This window comes from Sturnira hondurensis, unplaced genomic scaffold (genome assembly GCF_014824575.4).
Source record: "Sturnira hondurensis isolate 20B ecotype Veracruz unplaced genomic scaffold, ASM1482457v3 Scaffold0000780, whole genome shotgun sequence".
Lineage (NCBI taxonomy): Eukaryota > Metazoa > Chordata > Mammalia > Chiroptera > Phyllostomidae > Sturnira > Sturnira hondurensis.
This window is the reverse complement of record NW_028073411.1, coordinates 14,998,816-15,022,038: the sequence shown is the minus strand read 5'-3', so window position 1 is coordinate 15,022,038 and position 23,223 is coordinate 14,998,816. Positions and strand designations below refer to the sequence as shown.

The following is a 23,223-nucleotide window of genomic DNA, read 5'->3' as shown; positions in this document are numbered from 1 at the left end:
TACAAACGCCACGGCCCCCCGTCTAGAGGCCTCCGCACACAGAGAGTCCCTAAGTGGCTCTTGTGACTCCAAGTTTGGGCTGTAAGAAACGAACGTATTCTCCCTCTGCTTTCTCAGAATGGGGGTGGGAGGGGTGGTGGCTTTGAGACCCTGAAGCATGACCTTGACCTTACAAAGAGGAGGAAACAACAGGACTCGTCCAAGGTCATGCCATTGACCCAGGCCCCTCCTCATTCTGCACACCTTCATGAGTGGGGAGCTTACCCACCCTGGAGGCAGCCCACTGTGTTTCTCCCCAGCCCCCAAATTCCCAGATTCTAATTTCTGGAGCCATTGAGAGAGAGAGAAGGAGCAACTAAGTTCACCAGAGGGTTTGGGGGCTCTCGGGGAGGGCCCCCTCTTCCCACTTCCTGCCTACGTAAGCTCAGGCCCATGAAACAGCCTTTCAACCTTGAGATTTCCTCACGCCAACATTGCCATTGAGTCAAGCCCAGCCTCAAGCACTTTTATTTAACTCATCTCAAGGTCTCTTCCTCATGACTTCCTAATACCCATTTTATTAGCAAATAGGACTTTTAAGTATTTTAGGAACAAGTCATCCTACTGACAGGCAGTATTCGTGAAGGGATAAGCCCGTGAGCTGCTGCATGGAACACTTTGCATGGATTGTTTTTTGTGTTAAGTTGTCCCATTTGACAGATGAGGAAACTGAGGATCAGATTATGCCCAATGGCATAACCCAGCAGAAGTGGCAGAGCTGGGACTGGGACCTGGGCGTGCAGGCCCCGAGCTACCCCACCCCACCCCACCCCACCCCACACCTCCCCTGGCTCCCCAACTTGGGCACTCACCGCATTGAGGCCGCAGAGCTGGTAGCAGGCCATGGTGACCACTACTGTGAGGACCTGCCAGCGGACGAAGGGGCTCCTCAGCAGCTCCCACACGGACACCAGGCGGATGTCCCTCTGCATGCGGTCCTCCGCCAGGACCTCCTCCAGCTCTCGGGACACATCCTCCTTGCCCAGGAACCTCTGGAAGGCTGCATGCACACCGGGACAAGAAGGGACGTTCAGGAGAGATCAGGTCATTGGCTGGGTCTATCACGGGGCCCCTTAGGGAAGGTTCCGACACCCAGACATGCACTTTGTCAGGGAAGGAGGTGGCAGGGACCTTCGAAACCATGGAGTTTAAAAATAGGAACACAAACCCCAGCACACGGAGGGACCAGCCCATGGTCGCCCAGTTGGCCGGAAGAAGAGTCAGGAGAGCCCTAGGATCTCCCAACTGCCCCCCAGCAAATCTCAGCGTGCCGGGGGTTCAAGTCCTGTGTCTACCTCTGGGTGGATGGACATTCTGGGCCCATTCCTGCCTCCATGGCTACAGTGGTAATGGCATGACTCACTGCCCACTGAACGCACACACAAGAGCACCTCTTGCTTGCCTGTGGGCTCGTCTTTCCTGGCTGCGTGCAGCCGGCGGTCAGATCTCCGCTTGGCCAGGGTGCCCAGGAGCCAGTTCTATCAACAAAGGAGGGCCCCAGGGCCTTTGCACATGACCCCTGAAATGCAGAGAGGCCTTGGGAAATAGTCCCAAGGAGCTAGCCTTCCCGGGATTCAAACGAACCCAGGTGGCTTATGCCTTTTCCACGCCAACACTGCAAATGTCCAGCCTCGGCGAACCTGTCCTTTTTACCAAGGCCTTCGTTGTGTGAACCCCCACGGGTGGGAGTGTGAAGGCGGGTGACTAATGAGGCCCCTGCGCTCATAGTAATCCAGGCATGGGAGAGGCCCTTAGAGGGCAGATTCAGACACTCAGCGCTGTGTATTCACCCTCCTCCGGGGGCAGGCAGCTCTGGCCTTGGCTCCTGCAGACAGTCATTCCGGACACAGTGGGCGTCGTCCTTAAAAACACTGCTCTGAGCTACAGGGCATGCGAAATTGCTCTTCAGTAGGAAAAAAAAAAAAGCCTTTAAACTTGCTCCAGATTCTCCAGGAAGCAAGCCCCGGAGGCTCTCCGTGTTATTTCCGGAAGTGTACTAAAACCTGCTTCGGAATGTCTCTTTGTGGGCCATGATTGAATACTTCTCCTAGCATTTATTAAGCATAAATGGGAGAAGCAGCTGAATGAGTAACATTTACGCATCATGCACTAAGCTGTAGTATTTCTAATCCTTCTGCCAAGTGTAAAATGCAGCATTTATATGATAAAGTAATCTTAGAGGTTTGGGTCAGGAAAATATTTCTCTCTCCTCCCTGTCATACATACTTTCCACATAAAATAAGAAAACTTTATAACTTATTCTTTTTTCCCTTTTCACTTTGGCTGTTAGGAAGCTCTCAGCTAAATTTAATGCTCAGGTCTTAAAAGACTTTCCTAAACAAAACTCTCTCTTATTTCTCTTAAAAGTTATGATCTCTTCCTCCTTTAATGCATCAATTTAATTTCCTGTTGTACATGTGTTTATAAAAATAGTTTGCTTTACTGGCCTCGTTCCCCTTCTTATAAGATTCCTACACCTGGGTGAGGAACTGCGTCTTGTGGCGAACGTGGCAGTGTGCGCTCAGTCCCCTTCAGGAACGGACTCCCTGTGTGGCTGTGAGCGCGGCAGTGTGGTTTACTGCTGGCATTCAGCTCCTGGCTCCGTGGGCATCCACCTCAACTCTGAAGCCCAGGCAGGGCTGGACTTGCATTTTTGGCTCACCCACAGCCCGTGAGTAAGAATGTGTCCTCCGGTCTTCAGGGGAGGGCCTGGAATCTGGGTCTGCAGCAGGAAGTCCATTCCCAAAAGGGCAGGAAACTGTAGGGAGGGACAAAGCCCAGTGTCGGGGTGTTCTGTAGATGGCTGCTACCACTTCTCCTGTCATCACGGTGACTCTACCAGCTCAGGGCAGGTGCTTATGCTGGTGTAAGGCTTGTGACACTTCCTGCCCAAGGCCGGGTCTTGTTCGGGGCCTGGCGGACAGCAGGTGCTCCGACCAGGTGGGATCGGCGTAACTGGACCTTCCTCATATTTGCTGATGTCTCATATGGGTGGGGTTGGTCTTGTTCTCCTCGGTCCTGAGTTCAGGACCAAGGTCAGGAGCTGTGATGTGTCAGATGTCAGCTCTCCAGCAGGAAGGATTGTCTGACTGATGTTTTCAAGGGTGGGTTGGGCGGTTTCACAAGCAGTGACTTCCCCATCCCTGGAGGTGTGCAAGGAGAGGCTTGATGACCACCTGTGGGAGATGTTGTGGGAGGGACCCTGGCATTGAACAGGCAAGTGGACAGTGAGGTCCCAAAGGCAAGTACAGAGATCCAGCGTGTGCAGGGTCTCTGGAAGACGGGGATAGGGAGGGACAGCAGAGACATGCAGTTGTAACTAGCTGTCCTTGGAGAGAGACAAAGCGACCTTAGAAACCTTGGGAAACCAACCCTTGCATAGGAGTCTGTTCTCTTCCATGTACAAGTCATCTAAACAGCTCACCGGATCGATCTGCCCGGGTCCTCTCCTCCCAGCTCAGGCTCCCGCCCTCACCCGCACTTAGAAGCAAGAGACGCCCCGTGGCTCCCAGCTCATTCCTGTTTCTGTTCACGTTCCAATCTGATTCCAGAGAACTGGAGAGAAGAAGGAGAATCTGCACTTCCCAACTGGAAGGCAGACCCTCTGGGAGCCTGGTCAGCTCTGGGGCTGGGAAAGGGAGCCCTGATGTAACCAGGATCTGTCCCAGTTAAAGACTCCCCTTTACTCAGGGGGAGAGGAGGCTAACATTTACTGTGTGCCTACTAAGTGCCAGACAGCGGCTAGGTGTCGTACAGACTGGACCACAATTCCTGGCACTGTGCGGTGGGCGGAGCCTTGGGGAGGTTGCGGAATGTGACAGAGGTCCCGGGTACAGAGAGAGGGAGTCCATGTCCCACTAGATGGGTTTGGTCTTTCTTGCTACACCCCTCAAAGAATGATGGAAAGAAACTGAAAAGCTGAGACGCTTGTGGGACCAAAGTCAGTTCATTTCCGTTAACCTGCAGCTCTGGAGGGCTTGCTAGGTGCTGAATAGGAGTTGGGGTCTGGGGTGCTAAAGTCACCGCGTGAAGGGAGGAAGAAGGCATAGTTTCTGCCCAGAGGCATGGGGGACAGAACTGCCACTCCAAGGGATGGTGCTGGAAGCCGGTCCTGCAGGGCTCTCTCCAAGCCCGGCCAGGGCAGTGCTTTCACTGCCATTTAACAGATGGGGAAACCGAGGTTCCAAGGGATGAAGTGACATACCTGCGTCCCACAGGAGTGCTGGCATTTGCATGCCTGCACTGCTGCGGGCCCACAGGGGTCTGGCTCCGAGGATGACATTGACAGAGGCGGTCACAGACAGCACACCTCCTTCCCCACACCTCTCTTGTCTGTCCGAGAAGGTAGGTCCCACCCGAAGACACACGGAAAGCCCTTCTGGCCCAGCGGCACTCTCCAGCTGTCTGCAGACACCCTGTCCTCTCCATGCTTGCGTCTGTGCGCACTGAGCTGACAAGTGCAATAATACAGTAGGAGCAATATTCGTAGCTGTGGCTCCTATTTCCTCCATTTGTAAATAGGTCGTTCATTGTTGCAAAGTTTTACAATGTCTTCATTCTATGGCGGTAAGAACCCACAGGAGCTGTCTCTTTGGACGCACCCTGCAGCATTGCTGGGGACAGGCACGATGTGGAACACCATCTCTGAGTGGCTTCATTTCCTCTAACCGTAACTCGGTACCTGTGGATCGAAACTTCCCTTTCCCAGCCCCCGCCCCTCTGCCAGCCCCTGGCAAGCCCTGCTCCGCTGTGAGGTTCCATGGGTTTGAGGCTTTACATGCCTCCTGCGTGCAAACCATGCAGTGTGACTGGTTTGTCTCACTTGGCAGACGTCCTCCAGGTCCAGCCGTGCTGTCTCTCGCTGCCGGACGGCCTTCTTTTTAGAGGCTGAATAACATTCCGTTGTACGAACACGCTGCGTTTTCTGTACCCACCCGATCACCCACAAACACTTTAGGTTGTTCCCACACCGTGGCTATTGGGAATGGTGCTGCAGCCCACGTGGGAGTGATGATGTTTCCAAGATCTTGGTTTTGATTCTTTTGGACGGGTGCCCAGAGGTGGGATCGCTGGATCACGTGACGGTTCTAGGTTTCACTTTTGGAGGACCCTCCACACTGCTTTCCGTAGTGACTGTACCAGCCCGCATTCCCACCCACCCTGCGCAGGGTTCCGGTTCTCCCACTCGCTCGCCGGCACGTGTCCTTCGTTGATTTACCGGTGGCAGCCATCCTGATGGGTGCACGCTGCTGTCTCGCTGCGGGTTTGGCTCGCCTGTCCCTGATGACTGGCGACGTCGAGCATTTTTTTCACGTACCTGTTGGCCGTTGGTGTATCTTCTTTAGAGAAATGTCTGTTCAAATCCTTTGCCCCCCTTTTGAAGGTTACTGGTGTTTTATGGAGGCGGTCCTTACATAGTTCAGAGAGTAACCCTATTGGACATGGGGTTGCAGCTACTTTGCCCTGTTCTGTAGGTTGCCCATGGCACTGGGTCCCAAGTTGCTGAGTTAGAGTCTCTCCTGCGTCACTGGCACTAGAGCCCACCGCGTTGGCCGGTTCCTGGGGATCCCATCCACGAGAGGCATGGATGTGGGGCCCCAGGTTAGAGGAAGGCAGACGGCTCCCGGTGGAACCTCTGGCGTGGGACAGTCAAGGAGCCGCTGGAGCAGCAAGGACAGGGGATGGTCCCATGGGGGGGAGTCCCTCACGGCAGAGACCTGACGCTCTCATTCCCGCCTTCTCTCATCTGGTTCTATCACCACACAGAGGGCCGGGCGGGTCCGTGACCTGCACCCGCAGTCTGGCCACCCTGTGCTATTCTTGAGGGCAGGTGTGGCAATGGTGTGGGGAGAGCTTGTGATTTAATTTACCTTTGGCATGAGGTCACTTGCATAGACTTTCTTTCTGCTTTAATAAAAACAAGACCCCCTGTAACCATGGCAACATACTTTAACCTCTCGCATAAAAGAGAACAGAGTCAGCCACATCAATGAGGGCCACTGTTGAGACCTACTCCTGTCCCTCTCACATGTGACCTCACCTCCTGGGCATTTCCAGCCACCTTTGGACAGAGGAGCAGCCCCTTAACCTGGCTCAGGCCAGAGCACCCATGGGTAAGGGGCACCACGGCCGTCCTTACAGACCGGCCTCTTTAGAAATGTAATGGTGTGCAGAGTGGATCTCAGCAGGACGTGGTGACAGCCGTCAAGGGCAGGAGTAAGACTGCACAGGGTGCTCAGGGATGACCAGTGGCGGCAGTTCCCATTAACATCCGGTTTTCACTCAGCTCCATGGGTGCAGGCGGCTCATTCCAGAGCTCAGCCAGCCTCCCCTTGGAATGGGCACTACAGGGCTCTGCCGCCCCGGCTCCTGGGCCGTCAGGAGAGGCCATGTGATCAGAGAGACACGGCAGAGGGGTGTGAGCCCCCAAGGAGACCTGTTTTAGTGGAAGGGTGGGCGCTCTCTCCCCCTCCTCCCGGCTGGAATGCAGGCGTGACGGCAGCCACTTTGGACCGTGGGGTGGCCTTCTGAGGGTGGCAGATCGAGAGATGGAAGGAATGAGGTCTCTGACACCATGAGGAATCCCAACAGCCGCGGATGGCCTACCTGCAATCCTGTCCCTGGTGAGGGAGAAATAAGCTTCTACTCTGTGGAAGACCCTACCATCTGGGTTTCCTATAATAAGATCCTTAATCCCGATATACCGTTCTCTGCAAACACACACACAACCCCAAACAAATACACTTCCTCCAATCAGGACACCAACCAAAGTTCCAACGGTAGTCAAAATGCACATTCCTCTTTCCTGTTCAGTCAGGGTGCTAGCTGGTAGCTGGGGCTGACCTTCTAAATGCTACTCACCCCCTCCCATCCACTGAACAACAACGGCAAAAAGAATTGCTTTTGGTTTGTCTTGGGGCTGTAGTCTGAGGTCTCTGCAAAGTCTATATGCCCGACTGGGCTTCTGGAAGCCAAGACCCATGCAGACCATGAGGGAGGAGTGACAGAGCCCTACCAGGAGGGAGCCTCTGGAGGTACCATTCCTTCAGAGAGATGGGCATCTACTACTTTGCCTTTTGCCTGTACTTTTTTCTTGATGCAATCCTCCTGTATTTCCTGAAATCTAGTAGAGATGTCAATCACCCCACCCAGCCCTTCATCCCCCCAATGGCCAGACTGGATAGTAACCTAGACTGGCCAATCAGGAAATTCCAACTCCCAGGGCAGCCATTGGTTCATGGGTGGCCATGTGACTCAGGAAGGACCAGTCAGAATTCTTCCCTTTACTGAGATGTCTCTGTGTAGAAAGGAACTCTCCTTCTACAGCAGCATTTACAGTTGGAGCTGCTCAGGGCTGTCTCAAGTGCCCAGTAGAGAAAGCCTGTCTAAGAATGAAGCCAATGAAATCCTAGGGACATCCCCGATTTGTTGAGAGAGAGAGATAGCACCTTAATGGCTTGGTTTTAGGTGCTGGATTCCCACCATGCCGGAAGGAACCCACCCTGCCATTCCCTGTAATGAGAAGAGCACGTATTGCTCACCTTCGACACTGCCTCCCCCAGCCCCAGGGCCATTTCATCAGCATATGGGTGTCTGCTCGCTCCTCCCCAGCAGGTGAGAAGGGACTTAGCTAACGGGTAAGCAGGGCCAGGAGTGGCTACTGCAGCTGATCCTCCCTCCCGGTTTGGAGCTGATCTGTAGGCGCACACACTGTCCAGCCCCCCTGTCTGTTGAGTTTCCCAGAGCAGGGCCCATGTGGGAGTGTGTGAGCAAGTTGGGTTCAGCAGTGGAGCCCTGAAGTCTGTCCTGGGTATCAGACCCGAACCCGTTTGCCAAGTGGTCTCTACTCACACTAGAAGCTACGTGTTTATTCCACCTCCTCCCCTTCCACATCCACCTCTGGGCTGGTGTCAAACTTGGGCTGGAAAGAGGAGTGTTAATCATTGGTGCCCCCAAATCCGGTTCCAAGGGACTCTAGTAAAAAGTTTCCCTGTTCCGTATGCTGCTGCTTTGAGCTTCTGTCTCTCACAACTGGATTGAGACACTTCCCTTGCCCCTGTGTCAGAATCATTGCCTCATCTCATTCCCCAAGCTAACGTTTCGTTTCTATTCAATCATATAAACCCCCTTTCCCCACAGTGGAAGTTTGGGCTCTTTTCCCATTTCCAGGTGCTGGGGGCTCCTCCCCAACTGACGGGGGTAGCAGCGTAAACCAGCTGGGATGTAATGCCACTCCAAACTGTGGGCGGGGGTGGGAAAGCCAGGTAAGGGTCTGTGTGTGGATGATGGAGTGTACCCATCCCCCAGATCCGTGGCCTCCCTGCATCTCCGTTCTCAGCTCTGCAACTGTGTAGCCCCTCCCACGCTGGGGCTTGATCATGTGACTTACTGTGGCAAATAGGATTTTAGCTCATTTGAAGCTTCATAAACTGCTCTGCTTTCACTTCCTCTCTGGGCCCTCTGGGAATGCACCCTAGCTGGCCCGCTGGAGGATGAGGGAGAGCAGAGCGGAGGGCACTCTAGGTCAGCCCAGGGACCACCAGACGTGTGAGAGCGTGTCCCCTGAGACAGGAGTTAGAAGGACAAGCCCCAAGGAGACGAACAGAACTGCACAGCCGGCCCAGTGAGCACTGTCTGAAGCCAGTGAGTGTCTAGGTGGGTTGTCACGTGGCATTATCATGGCCATAGCCGATGGCTGCAGGGCCCCGTTCTCCCAAGTTACCAACACACTGGACCAGTGCCAAACAAGGCGCCAGGTCATGGGTGTGTTTTGTTTATGCTCAGAGGTTCTGGAGCATCACAGTCCACGTTCAAGTCTCAGTGCTGCTATTTGCTCACTCTGATGCTCCATCAGGTTCCCCGTCCTCAGTTTCTTTGTCTTACAATAGAAATAATAATGCGATCTATTTCCCATGGTTGTGAGGGTTTAACCATCTAATATAGGGGAAGTGCTGAGAATGAAATAGTTCTCGATGCAGACGAGCCGGGAGGAGTGGGTGTGCCCTTGTCCCTGAAGCCGCCTCCCTCACCTCCTGCAGGGTGGGCATGCCGCCTCGGGCTCCTGCCGCCCCCTCGCCCCCTGCACAGGTGGGCACCAGTACCGTAAATATCCACTGTCCGCTGAGTGCCTGGAGTGAAACTAGCCCTTTTTAGCGAGATGCAAACTTTAATATTCCCTTTCGACCTCAGACCAGCATCTTTATTCTTTTTGTAGGGGACACATCTCCTATTTACCATTTTTTCACTCCTGGCCTTCTCTCTCACTCCCTACTGTGCTGTGAAATAACTTTTCTAAAATTTCTTCACTGTCTCACAGTCACGTGCATGGCCCATTCCGACTGTACTGAATTGAAGCATTTCTTGAGAGTTCTTCCCCAGGAGAGCCAGAGGGTCAAGGACATCCCCCCACCCTCCCCACTGAGCACAGAGAGAGCTGGAGGGATGGGCCTCTTCCAGCGACCCACAACCCCTCGCTCTTTCTCAGCCACATTCCTTTTACTCCAGACCATGTGCCCTCTGACCTTCAGCTCTTTTGCTGAAGCCTGACTTCTGGACAGTGGCTCCCCATGGGCCCATGGGCAGTCCCCAGGACGCTGCCCACGGACATCCCTCAGTGCATGAGGGTGGGGGAGGAAAGTCACCCTCAGATTCCAGTCCTCCGTCACCTACTGACTCCCCTGTGGGCTTCTGGGAGAAAGTGGGCTCCAATCCTGCCCCCACCACCGAGCTCTGCAAATGTCCTGTTCGTGGGTAACTTCTACTGAAGAAAGATTTATTGTTTCCTTTGTATTTTCAAAGGGAGGCCTCAGGCAAGTCACTTCACCCCTGGGAGCCTCTGTTTCTTCATCTAAAAAATGAAGGTGATGATCGAGTTCTGTCATTTCGTACTTTAGAAATGTCGTAAATGAGAAAATGTGTCCAAACCACAAACTCACAGACAAGCACAGGCAATTATTAACTTTCCATTATGCCACTTGTTAGGTCGAACATAGTTAGGTTGCATGGGTTTTTAAAAACGTCGCATGAATTATGTTAAACAAGATGATAGTTCTCCATGTTTTTTCTTGGAAGTGGATATGATGAGTGAAGTTCACGTTAGAGGGACAGGATATGGATTGAAAAATGGACGCAGTTCTCAGTAGTAACAACAGCAAATGATACTATGACCCATAGACAGACAGGCAGGCAGGCAGGCAGGCAGGTGAAGCTTCTGAGGGTCGGGAAGGTTAAGAGTCGCTTGAGGTCAGAGGGCAGAGCGGGGCCTCTCCGGCAGTGCCGGTGTTGTGGCCCCTCGCACCCCTAACCACGATGCTGTCCTGCGTGTCTCCTTTTCTCAGCTCAATGAACGGGAATGCTGGGTTTGTGCTCAGTTGCCTATCTCTAGGCAGAACGATCTTGCCTTTCTGGGGTGCTGCAGAAGTACCTCTGATTTCCAAAAGCCAAGCTTTGCACCTGACCCTTTGCACCTGACCCTATCACTGTTGAGGGAATTAGGAGAGCTACCCACAAGGACTCCCAAGCCTCCCACTCCATCCTGGAGGGTGGGCACCCCGCCTACCGTGTGGGGCTGTTCCCGGCCCCGCGTGGTGTGATGCTGGCGCTCTCTCTGTGCTTGTGAATTCCCCTCCCTTGCGCGTGGATGTGAAGACAGGAGAACTGGGCAGGAAGGGGGAGAGGCAGAGCAGAGGGGGAGCCACCACAGACCAACACCACTGAGAAATCTGTGGTCTTACCCTCTCTGTGGTTGGAACTACCCAATGAACAGACACCACAGCCCAGAAGGGAGCAGACCTGGGTCTTATCCTGCTCTGTCCTGGCTTCCCAGGCTCCCAGGGTGACCTGTGTCCCTTCCTGGGCTGCCACAGCAGACTGTGGGGAAGATGGAATGATTTACGGTGTCCTGAGGTGCCCAGCATCATGCCCGCAGAGAGGGATAGGTCAGGTCGCGCCACACTGACCCTGGGAAGATGCCAGAGCCTCCCAGCAAAGGCAAAAGACCCTACCTTTCTCCGCTCCAACCTGGTCATGCTTCTCAAACAGCAGGTAGCGTGGGCTCTCGGGGAGAAAGGGCAGGCTCACCAGCTGGACCACAGCGGGGATGACAATCACTCCAAACAAGTACGGCCAGGTGCTCTCCTGCAGGGAGAAGAGGGGTCCAATGAGTGGGTGTGACCTCCAGTCACGGCCTGGGAGCTTGGCCCAGGCTGTGCAGCTTCAGCTCTGCAGAAGGTCCCTCCTCTGAACAGTGTGACCCCCCACAAAGGCTGGAGCAGGGGTTGGATACTGTTTAGCACTAGCCCCACGTCTCTGGAATTCTCCACGAGGCCATGGATCCTGTCAGGTGGCGACCTGTGGGGAGCTCTGAGAAGGAGGAGTTCAGGGAGCCACAGGCTGATTCTGATCCATCCCATGACTCTGGGCACCAGGGCAAGCCTGGAGCGACTTTGCCCTCCTGGGGGTGTGGCCTTGGAAACCATTCTTAAGGCCCACCGGTATCTCCATCTCTTTACTTGTGGTGTGGGGACAACCCCAGCCACCTGTCAGGCTGTCCTGAGAGTCAGATCAAGTCACGCTTTCACGGTGGGCCCTGGCGCACAGTAGGTGCACAGAGGAAACTGTCGCTCATGCTAGTGCGGCCACTGAGCCGCCTCCAAGGCCTGCGCTCTCCAGCCTGTCAGTGAATGGGGCAGGCAACAGCCGCCTGGCTGCCAGGGCCTCGTGGCCAGGCCACCTCCAGAGCCACAGATCTTTCTGTCCCTGGGGCTCAGGAAGTCCTGTCTCCTTTCCAACACTCACACCTACTCAGGCCACAGACTCAGAAGGCACCTAAACAATCGTTTTCCCCTGAGGCTGCCTTGAAGACAGAACAGTAAAAGCCAGGCAAGATTCAAAGTCTTTCTCTAAAATCCATATGACATGACTTCCAGAACGACTGAATTTATTTTTGACTCTCTTCAACCTTCCTTGCTGGCAGACTGAGATCCCGGCTGAGTGGATCAAGAGGTCCCAGTGCCCTCAGCCCCAGGCAGGCGTCAGCACACAACCGCACAACATTCCCCGAGAGGGCAGGAGCCTTGGGGGGCTTTGATGCGAGACCTTCCTTTGAGTGATGAGGTTAGGTCAGGAGAGGTGATTGGCCCAAAGCCACGACACTGAGCACTGGGTGGCCCTTGTCTTGCCCACACTGCTCACAGCATAGCAGGTGAGCCAGGGTTTGGGGGTGGGGGTGGGCGGGGAGGTGTCTGTGTTTTCAGAAGCAGAGCAGCATTAGGAAGCATCTTAAGGTCACAGAGCCTGGTTGGATCTACAATGGTACAGAGACAAGGCCTCTTGCCACAGGAGAGTAAGAAGCCAGGAAAATTCCTGGGCAAGTGGAATGGGGAAACTGAGACAAGAACATGAAACCGAGCCAAATGGTTTGAGCAATTCACAAGCAGCTGGTGAATCACAAGACCTTACCTTCCCTCACCAGAGGTTTATAGCCTCACCTGGCTGTAAACCACAGGCATCCAGGGAAGAGAGGAATCTAACGTAGATGCAGATGGAGAGACAACACGGACCTAGGGAGGCAGCTTGGGAAGAAGCTGCCCATGCCCCTGTCAGCTGCCCTCTCAGGAGAAACAGCACATCTGCGTGCCCCCTAGGAATTCCCCCTCCCAAATCCCCACGTTTCCCCATGTAAACTTGCTTCCAAAAGCTCAAGGGCAGGTGGATGTTGGGGGTTTACCAGCCTCCTGCTCAGACTGCTGGCTGCTGCTATTAACGAAGCGCGATTAGAATCCAGCCGTGTCCCTGCCTTTTGGCTGGGCAGTAAAAGGCAGCGGGGGCCCCAGACCCGGCTGCCCTCCGGTTTCACGCTGGCCTCGGTGCCTGGGAAAGACCAGCGGGTGCATGACCACTCGCCTCCGCCATCTCTAAGACGGGTGCTGTTTGGGGAAGGCTGAAGGGGGACGGAGACCTCTAATGGCCACCGGAAAGAGGCGATGCCCGAGATGTGCCCAGCACACCTTGCGTGCAGTGAAGCTAAATGGAGCTAAGATTTTGGGAGTGGTTCCTAAATGCAAGGTATTGCCCTAAGAATTGTGTGTGTCACTGGTTGAATTTTCACAACGGTGCAGTGAGCTCTGCACATTTATCCTCATCTTACGAACCAAGATACAGAGGCACAGAGAGATTACGGTGTCAGATTTTGTCCCAGTAAGACTGGTTTTGGCCCTGGCCTGTGTGGCTCAGTGGACTGAACGCTGACCTGTGAATCCAAAGGTCTCTGGCTTGATTCCCAGTCAGGGCACATGCCTGGGTTGCAGGCCAGGTCCTCAGTTGGGGGCATGTGAGAGGCAACCGATCTATCGGTGTATCTCTCGCACATCAATGTTTCTCTCCCTCTCTCCCCCCCTCTCTTCCCCTCTCTAAAATGAATAAAATCTTAAAACAAAAATGGTTTTGAACTTCTGGACTCCAAGAATGGGACAGAATAAAATCTAGTCTCTGGTGTGGTAATTTGTTATAGCACCAACAAGAAATGAATATCCTTATGAAACCTTCCATCTTGCTTATTAAAGCAAGGGAAAATTAAAAATATTATAATGCATCCTGGCTGGTGTGGCTCAATGGATTGAGTGCCTGCCTGTGAACCAAAGCGTTGCCGGTTCAATTCCCAGTCAGAGCACATGCCTGGGTTTTGGGCCAGGTTCCCAATAGGGGGTGCGTGAGAGGCAACCCCACATTGATGTTTCTCTCCCTCTCTTTCTCCCTCTTTTCCCCTCTATCTAAGAATAAATAAATAAACAAAATAATTTTAAAAGTATGATAATGCAATACGATACTATTTTTCCCTATTAAACATCAAAGAGTTAGTCAATGGTTGTGATGACAAGCGCATGGTCACACTTGGGCTCCTGCACACCACTGGTGGGGAAGCGTGTCGAGGCAGCCCCTCGGTGTGAGAGGCTTTTGAGAACGTGTATAAAAGCCTTAAATGAACTGGTGTTCGCGCACCCATTGCTTCTATTTCTTGGACCCTGAACTACACGAATAATGAGAGGTTTCAACGATGACTTCTGCAGAAGACTGTTCACCCAGGTTTGCAAATTGCAGTGTTTCAGTAATAAACACTGGAAACAATCCGAATGCCCAGCAATAAAAGAACAATGAAACATCATGGTAACTCGTAAAAGAGAACACTATACGATTACTAAAATATCACATCAAATAGTTTTAATGACTGGCTCACAATACCATGCTGCAAAATAATCACCAGAGTTATAAATAGAACAAACCAACGGTGCCTCTGTGTGTGTGTGCGTAAGTTATATGCACAAAATGAAAAGGAATTTTAAAACTGCCAGTGTTTACCCAGAAATGATGAGATACAGAAACGTGAACGTTTTTATTTCCCGAATGCTCCCTGGTTGTGTGTGATGGGCGTACAATGGCAGCGTAGTAACCCTAAAAGTCAAGTAAGTAAAAGGAAGGAGCGAAAAGGTTTATGGAGCAGACATTTGCTTTAAGGTTACCCGTGTTAGCCACAGACCAGAAGGAGCAGCGGCATTGAGTAGGGGACAGCAGTTACCGCGCACCTGTGAGATGGGAGGTGACGTTCACCTATTTGAAGTGTGTGTGTGCGGAGGGTCTTCAGAGGCCCGGGGAGGGGATTCTGACATGGCGTCGGTGATTCTCACGGCAAAGCACGGCAGTATTTCTGGTGCGTGACAGGTCAAAGAAATGCGGAAACGAACCAGCACATTAAAAGTGGCTTGCCCCCTCCCCCGCCACCGACTAAAATGGCAGAATTTCAAGGGGCTTTGCTTCTTCCTTCTAAATGTCCTCAGCTGAGCACGAAATATTTCTGTGGAGCGGTAAAATGGACGTGTGTCACTTATGAAGCGTGTTGCTGTCCAAATGATGCTGAACATCCTCCCAGGTGCACAGAACCACCCACTCGTGACCCCGTGTCCCTCCCATGTCTTCTCGCCCATCTGCCCATGGTTTTTATCTAAGTTCCTTCTTTCTTTACCATTGCAGGAGAAATAGCTAGTTAATATGCTTTTAAAAATAGCCTTTGGCCCTGGCTGGTGTAGCTCAGTGCATTGAGCACAGGCCTGCAAACCAAAAGGTTGCTGGTTCGATTCCCAGTCAGGGCACAGGCCTGGGTTGTGGGCCAGATCCTCAGTAGAGGGTGCACAAAAGGCAACCACACACTGATATTTTACTCTCTCTCTTTCTCCCTCCCTTCCTTCTGTCTATACAAATAAATAAAATCTTTAAAAATATATACTTTGGAAGCATAAAACCTCACGAAAATCCCACCCTCCACAGTATCCACGGTGCTTCTAGGATTCAAGTCACGACAGCACATTGATTCCAGCCTCTCTTCTCTTTCCCTCCCCTGCCCCCGGCAGCCTGTTGGGACGCCTCTGGCTGCTTCCTGCCACCTCTGCACTTCAAAGCAATCGCCTGCATCTACAATGCAGGGCAGTCTCCCTCTCTTTATTTTTTTTTACAAGCCTGGTTTTTCTCTCTTTAATGTTTTTACAAGCTCAGTTGTCTCTGTCTTTGAAGGCAAATGAGAAAGATTAATGTAGAGAAAATGAAATTCTGACACTTAGTGAAATAACCGTGGACCGCACTTGGTCGGAGTGTCACAAGTGCCCAAAGAGATGAATGAAATTTCCCATTTGATGTTCTTTCCTGGACCGGAGCCTGATGTCCCGGAGCGTGGACTGGAGAACCAGACGTTCACCGAGCTACTCACGCCCCCTCCTACCCAGTTCTCAGAGTATCCGGAAACCGCCCCCCCCAAAAAAAACCCCAACCTTATGGGGAAAGACAGATCCTGGGAACCAGTGGCACACCTTCCCAGGGAGCTCAGGTCAGAAGGCAGACGCAGGCACTGAGTCCCTTGGCCTACGTCATGCTTAGAAGCCCTGTTTTTGCAGGGAGAGAGTGCTTGCCCCGGAGAAGCCCCATGGCAGTCCTGCAGTCAGCTCTGCCTTCGAGTCTCTCTGACTTGGGCAGTTTCCATCAATGGCCTTGTCATCCTACCTTCTGCAAAACTGCTCCTTGACTGCCAGGGCTCCCTCTCTTAGCATCTAGTACCCGGTTCTCCCTGGATGACTTGCCAAACAGCAGAGGTCCCCACCCACAGACACCGAGTCCCATTACTCACTAACCAATCTCCTCCGCCTGCCTGCACACCCACTGCATTGCCCAAATCCAAGCTCCTAGCCTCTCTCCACCGGCGGAGCGTGACCTCCCAGGCTGCAGTTCCGACACCCAACTCAGTGATCGGCAAATAGGCTGAACGAGCAAATGGAGAGAGAACACAGAGCTACAGGAAAGACCTGGGAACTTGTATGGGCTGAACACGTCTGTCCTCTCCAAACATAGTATATGTGAAAATCCTGACCCTCAAGGTTACGAAATGAGGAGGGGGCCCTTTGGGAAGTGATTAGGTTATGAGAGTGGGGCCCTCGTGGATGGGACCAGTGACCTTACGAGAGGAGACTCGAGAGGGATGATCGCTCTCACCCCCAGGAGAGGACACGGAGGGAAGGTGGCTGTCTCTGGGTCAGGAAGGGGCCGCGCCGGAACCCGGCCATGCTGGCACCCCCATCTCTGCCTTCCAGCTCCAGGATCCTGAGGACCGAACTTCTGTTGTCTGTAAGCCCCGCAGTCTGTGGGGTTTGTTACAGCACCCCGAAGCAGCTAAGACAGAATCCAAACAGCAGAAATGACCTGGTGTTGGTTTACAAAGGCAGACTTGGATGAGTGACGGGCAACTGGAAACTCTCCAAAAAGAAAAAGCGAAGCCTCTGTGGGAACAGCTGTCTACTTGCTTTCTCCCCCTGGAGGGCAATAGCGCTATTCATTGACTTGAAAATATATTTTTATCTCCAGGGAGCTGAGGCTGTAATCATTATATTGTGGGGTTTTTGGGGTCACACACATAATGTTTAAGATGTTTAGAATTTCAAAATAGCTTCAAAAACAAAAGGCAAGGAGTTTCTGTAGAACGGAGCCTCACTTGGCCAGGGGGACGTTCCCAACACACTTGCGTTAGTTATAGAAACTGCGATGCAGGTGACGACCGCAGAGGTGAAGTGTGAGTTGTCTTTGTTTTCTGTCAACAAGAAAAGCAAACGGTATCCATACAATCCCAAAGCGTCCGTAATAAAAGATCAGAAGCAGGCGCCTCTGAGGTGACGTGGATCGGCGGAAACACAGAAAAGCCACACTTGGTGCTATGAGACCGTTGGCTCTCGGGTGGTGAAAATGGCAAAGCCACGCGTAATGTGTGTTTTGTCTCAGGGAACAGTCAGCAGAGCCCCCCCAGACAGGTTTTGAAGGATAAGTGCCAACCAGGTCCCATTACCCATCCTGTCACCGCGCGGCCACCGTGCCGGATCCCTCCGTTTGGACAAGCTTCCCCGAACAAGGCAGGTGCTGCTCTACGGTTTCTCAGCTCAGGTACGAAGGGGACCTGAGTCCCTCTTACCTGGGCTCTCCCTGAGATCTTGTGATTCATAACAAGAAACATATACTTGGTCTTCTATTTCTGGCATGAACTCCTAAAACTGAAGGAATTTCCTAAGCAATAGGAGCAATAAAGGTGTCTCAAGGTTTATAACAACCCCCTTCCAACCACACCTGAGTTTAGTTAATGAGGTGACTCTTGGAAGGCACCTAAGGGTGAGAGCGGGTGGCCAAGGAAACAGCCCTTGGTTAGGGGGTCGGGATTTTCAGCGGCCCCTGCCTGACCTCCGGGCAGTGATTTAATTAACTGGGTCTGTGTGATAAATGCTCCGTAAAAAACCCAAAAGGCCAGGGATTGGCGAGCACCCACAGGGCAGGGGCGCATCCCTTGTGCTCTGTTCCAGTACATTCCACGTTCGATCATCACTCGGGGTCATCTCCTTCCTCCCTCCTGGCCCACGGGTGTAAGCGGGGAGGGAGAGCGTCCGCATCCCTGAAAGGCATCCTGGCCGGTCTCCTTCCCTCATCCCCTGGACACTCAGGCGCAGGCCCTGGACTCATCCACCCAGCCTCTCTATCCTCAGGCCACTGCCTCAGTCTCCTCTCACCATGCCCCAGGCACAGCAGCCTCCTGCCGGGCCCTTTCCTCCCCTTCCACCCGTCCGCTCCCTCCCCCAAAGCTCCCTTGTAACTCAGGTCAGTCACCCGCCTGCTCTAGTGCCACCTGCCCGGGGCTCCCTGCTCCCCAGGACCCTGTCGGGGCAGCTCAGTGAAGGGGCCTCACGTCATGCTCCCCACTCAGGCCCGTCCCTCAGCCCCAAGCCACTCGCGGGTCTTTCTCTGGGCCGTGCCCCATCTCACGGCTGTTCCCGATCTCGGCCTTTTCTTCCCTCGTTCTCTGCAATGTCTTCTCTCCAAACCCCGTCATCACCCGCCTCACTTCTGCTCACCCTTCAGGGCTCAGTTTCAAGGCCACTTCTTCTGGGAAGCCTTCCTTGTTCCCACCCCCGCCCCACGAGAACCTGGGCGAGGTTCTCCTTCTTGCCAAGACCACACAGCAAGTGAAGTGTTGGACTGGAATTCAGAGTCAGGCCTTTCTGCTTCCAAAACAGAAAGCCAAAACCAGAAGACAGCCATTACCTACTCACGTAGGAAAGGAAGGCTCAAGAGTGAGGCAGAGCTAAGCAAAACATCTTCGAAAGATGCCCGACATCCATTAAATGAAAACAGCAAGTTGAGGGACGATGCATATGGCATGATGCTGTTCCAAAACTACATAGGCTTGTATGGGTTTGCAAAAGCATAAAAGAATTCTCATTGAGCTGTTAGCAATAGCCGTGGGGTGGGTGCATTAGAACATTCTGTAAGGTTAGAATTTGTTATGGTTCTTTATATCCTAAAAATCAAAAAATCAAACTCGGAGTATTCAACAGTAACTTTTCTGCAATACTAAGTGAAAGGCTTGAATGTTCAGGAATTCCAAGGCACAGGTCCAAGCTTCTGGAGGAAGGGCTCACCTCTGACTGCCCTCTGCCCCACAAGGGACACGGGGACCCAAGATGGTGACATGAAACAGGATCAGCCATGGTGGGCCGGGGAGCCACGCTTACCTGGCCCAGCAGCTCAGGCAGGCCCAGCAGCTGTCCAGCGAACACGCCGATGCAGATGAAGACGGCGGTCACCTGTCCCAGAGAGCCACGGATCTCCTTGGGCGAGATCTCGCCCAGGTACATGGGGAGCACGCTGAGGGCGATGCCTGCGGAGGAAGCACGGCGGTGACAAGAGTCATCTTCTCTGGGGGAGGGGCACTCGGGTCAGTGAGGGGCTGTCTCTCCTCAAGGAAGACTCTGGCACGGCACCTCCCTCTGTTTGACGAAGATGGCGGCAGCCACAGCCCCATCCCCAGCACTCTGCACAAACCGCCGGTGCGTCAACAGGCACTGTGGCATTGAGTCCACGAGGTGTGGCTGGGAGGTGGGTTCCACGGAAGAGGAAACAGCTGATGACGGTGGTACTGATGCTGGCGGTGGTGGTGCTGGGGATGGTGGTGATGACCGTGATGGTGATGGTGGTGGTGGTTATGATGGTGATGGTGATATGGTGGTGATGGTAGTGATGGTGATGACGGTGATGATAATGATGGTGATGATGGTGGTGATGGTGACGTTTGTTGGGTGTTGGTGCTCTTTCTCAGAGAAGCCAGGTAGGCCTTGAATTTCCTTTGTTGAAAGGTTTTAAATGACATGTTCAACTAATTTAATTAAATAGGACTATTCAGATATTCTATTTTCTCTTCTTTCAGTATTGGTGTGTTTTTTCCTTTCTAGACATTTGTACATTTTATCTAGAGTTTTCAAATATATTGCGTGAATGTGTTCACATCTCTGAACCTCAGTGTCCTCATGTAAAATGACAAACAGCCCCTGGGAACTCAGGAACATGTCCCCGCCCCGCCCCGCCCCTGGAGAAGCCTCACCTCCGTCTATGCCCATGACGAAGCGGCCCACGATGAGCATTTCGAAGGCTCCGGCCCAGAGAGCACAGGTCATCAGCAATGCAGCAGAAACCGCAAAGAGGTTGTTGGCCAGTAGAGTGCGCTTCCTGGAAGACAAGGGGGTTCGATGAGGAGGCCCAACCATGAGGCCGTCACTGGCCTGTCCAACCAGGAGCAGGGTCCCTGTGGCCCCCACGGCTGCCTCTGCCTCTGAGATTCTGAGTGAGGTACTTGCTCCCTCTGGGTCCACCATGGGGGGTGATCGCCATGACCATGGACTGCTCTGCACAGGACTGTCACCGCTGTTTCATGAACACGTCCCTGAGACTTCAGGTTTGGAAGCATGACTTGAGCGGAGGTCCGGGACCTTGTTCCCACACCAGCTCCCTCTTTTTAGGACCTGGGTGACTTTGCAAAATGATCACAGTAGCTCACAGGTATGAGACTCTGGCTCTGTGACTGACCTCCTTATATACTCTTTACATGAGTACCTCCACCATGGCTCGGAGTGACCCCATCAGGTAGGTAATAGTCTTATTCTTACTCTACAGAGAAGTTAACCAGGGCACAAACTAGAAACTTGTTTGCGATCACACGACTAGTGAGTCAAGGAGCTGGGGAAGCAGCTCAGCCTCTCGCAGGGCATTTTTCTCCCAAAGACTCTATAAGTTAACAGATATTAAATTGTTTTATAAATTGTAAGAAGCTCAAGATTGAAAAGGACTTCGTTATTGCTTTTAGGAGGTAGATCTCCTCCTACTTTCTATTCCCACTTCCTATCCCACTGGGCGTGGAAGCAATCCGAGAGGCCCTTCCCATGTTCCCTCCACACGCACGGGCCCCCCCGCCTCTGTGCCCAGACACTCTGCTGCCCTTGACCCGAGCGTGGGCCCTCCCCACTCCTCTCCAAGGGCAAGCCTTCCAGGGTCTTACTCGCCGCCCACCTGCTGTCAGCCACTGGGGATATTGCTTCACCGAGTTTCACCTCTCAGTCCTAACTATCTGTTTTTCTCTCTCTACTGGAACATCTCATTCACGTGCTGCCGTAGCTCCTATCTTGAGAGAAAGCACAAGAACCGTGCTCCCGGGCCTCCAGCTCCCTCCATCGACCATCCTCTCTGCTCCCCGACGTGGAACTCCTCAAATAGAGCATCTCACTGATTGTCTCCACTTCTTCATCTCTCCTTCTCTCTCACACCCACTCCGACGCTTGTCCCTCTGTGGTGCCCTTGACACGACTGCTGTCCTGGCACCCAGCAACCTCTGTGATGCTGAAGCCACCACTGGAGCTCAGGTCTCGCCTGCTTTTCTCGGCAGCATTGGGTACAGTGGATGGCTGCCTCCTTCTTTCTCTTGCTTTCCAGGTCACACCCAGTGGTGGGTCTGTGCCGATCTTTCGGCTGATATTTACCCTCTTCCTAACCCCCCGAAGAGTGGAGGATGCAGTCTGTGGCAGCTTGTTACGGCAACGCAAGCCAACTGCCACAGGCTTAGACGTGCAATGCAGGCTTCTCCGGCCGGCATCTAGGGAGCTAACATTCTTTCCTACCACTATAAAATAAAGACATGCTTTAAAATATTGAAGTAGAAAAAGAGGAGGAGAAAAATGATACGTTTGAGAACCTGCTCTTTGCCTGGCGTGATACACAGGGGGCTGGCTGGTTGTCGGTGTTTGTTGACTATCCATCCGTCTTCTTCCGGTGGGAGTCCCTCAAAGTGCCTCCAAGGACCCTTCCTGCCCTCACTCTCAGTGTGGGGGCCTGTGGTGGTCATCTACTCCCAGTGGCAGCTCCAGGGATGAGCATGTGACATGGTAATCTTAAAGTACATTGGAAATGTCATTTGCCAGGAATACAGCCTTGGAGCTGGTAACATTTGGAGCTGGAACTTCTTTGCGATGTCCTGTGCATTAATGGTGTCCCTGGCCTCTCCTAACTAGTAGTGCCCTTTAGCTGTGACAACCACAAATGTCTCCAAACATTGTCAAATGTCCCCTGATGGGGCAATGCTGCCCCTGGTGGAGGGTCCCTGAGGGCATGCAACCTCACTCAGGTCGCTGAGATCCCACAGATGTGTGTGCAGTGCCAGTGGGAACAGTGTCTGCCTGAGCAGATGGGCACACTTCGCGCTGACGTGGGGAAAGACTGCTGCTGTGTGTGAAGCCAACACAGAGCAAGGCGGAGCCTGGAGAAAGAGAAAATAGTGTTTCTTACGACATCCTATGAGTCGCTGGACTCGACAGAGGTATAGCCCAGTTATGGGAGCCAATTTGAATTTCGGGCCTGAAGCAGTCTGATCTGGGTTCCTGTCACAGGCATTCAGACAGCCTTCTGAGCGACAGGGGACACGTCAGCACGATTTTCATAATGAACTGTCCAGGGCCTGCCTCCCTGGCAGCAGGCCTTGGTCTCCGCCGCCCACGGGCCAAGCCCAGTGCCCGGCTCCCCGAGGGCACTCAGAAAGGCTTGCTGAGTGGATGAGCATGGGCAGATGGGCTGCCCAAGATGCGGGCCTGTGTCTGATGCCCAAGCCCGTGGGAGTTCCCCCACGTCTCTTCCCTGGTTTCTGTGCTCTTCTCCAGAGAGAAGAACTGATCTAGTGCCAGGTAAGGAGGCTCCTCTCGGTGGCATTTAATGAGTATGCACATTGGCTCTGCCAACTGCTGGCAGGACGTCCTAGGGCAGAGCTGGTGATGATGGCATTGGGATGACAGTGAACTTGAACTGGACACTGACTCTGCATCAGTCCCTGAGACGAACCCTTTACATACACACGGTAATCCTGTGACTCAGTCTTCATTTTCCTGTGAGCCAGGGGAAGCCCGGAGACTTTGAGACATGCATCCTTGGTCCATAAGTTGCAAGTATAGAGACTCAAGCCTGAGCCTGTAGCCAGCATCTATGTACCCACATAGTCATCATCCTCTCTCTTACTAAAGCCATGTAAACAGAGGACAAATGGCCCCACATGAGGGACTGGGACTCAAAAGCAATTCTCTAAGGCCAAAATTCCCCAAGCTGGAGAGTCCAGGAGACCTGATAATGGGATGGCTCATATCCAGAGATGGTCCCTAGTCCCTGTGCTTCCCTGTCCTCATCCCTCTCCTAAAGCACAGGTGAGTTTAACATGCCCTACCTGGATTGGTCACCTGGCAGACCTACCTGTGACCACATCTGCCTGGCTCCCAGGGTGCCCAGCTCCAGCTGAACCTCTCT

The 23,223-nt window shown here is 53.1% G+C and overlaps 1 protein-coding gene across 6 annotated transcripts in view; it reads right to left on the bottom strand.

Annotated features, from left to right (window-relative positions):
* The window catches only part of SLC2A9 (solute carrier family 2 member 9), a 74,268-nt gene that overhangs the window by 22,263 nt on the left and 28,782 nt on the right, over positions 1–23,223 (bottom strand). For all 6 annotated transcript variants that reach the window (XM_037045917.1, XM_037045899.1, XM_037045903.1 and 3 more), the window contains 4 exons: positions 19,991–20,115; positions 19,125–19,270; positions 11,043–11,175; positions 852–1,039 (listed from right to left, as the gene is read on the bottom strand). In XM_037045917.1, coding sequence (XP_036901812.1) covers positions 852–1,039; positions 11,043–11,175; positions 19,125–19,270; positions 19,991–20,115 — 592 coding nt within the window. The remainder of the gene's footprint in view (positions 1–851; positions 1,040–11,042; positions 11,176–19,124; positions 19,271–19,990; positions 20,116–23,223) is intronic.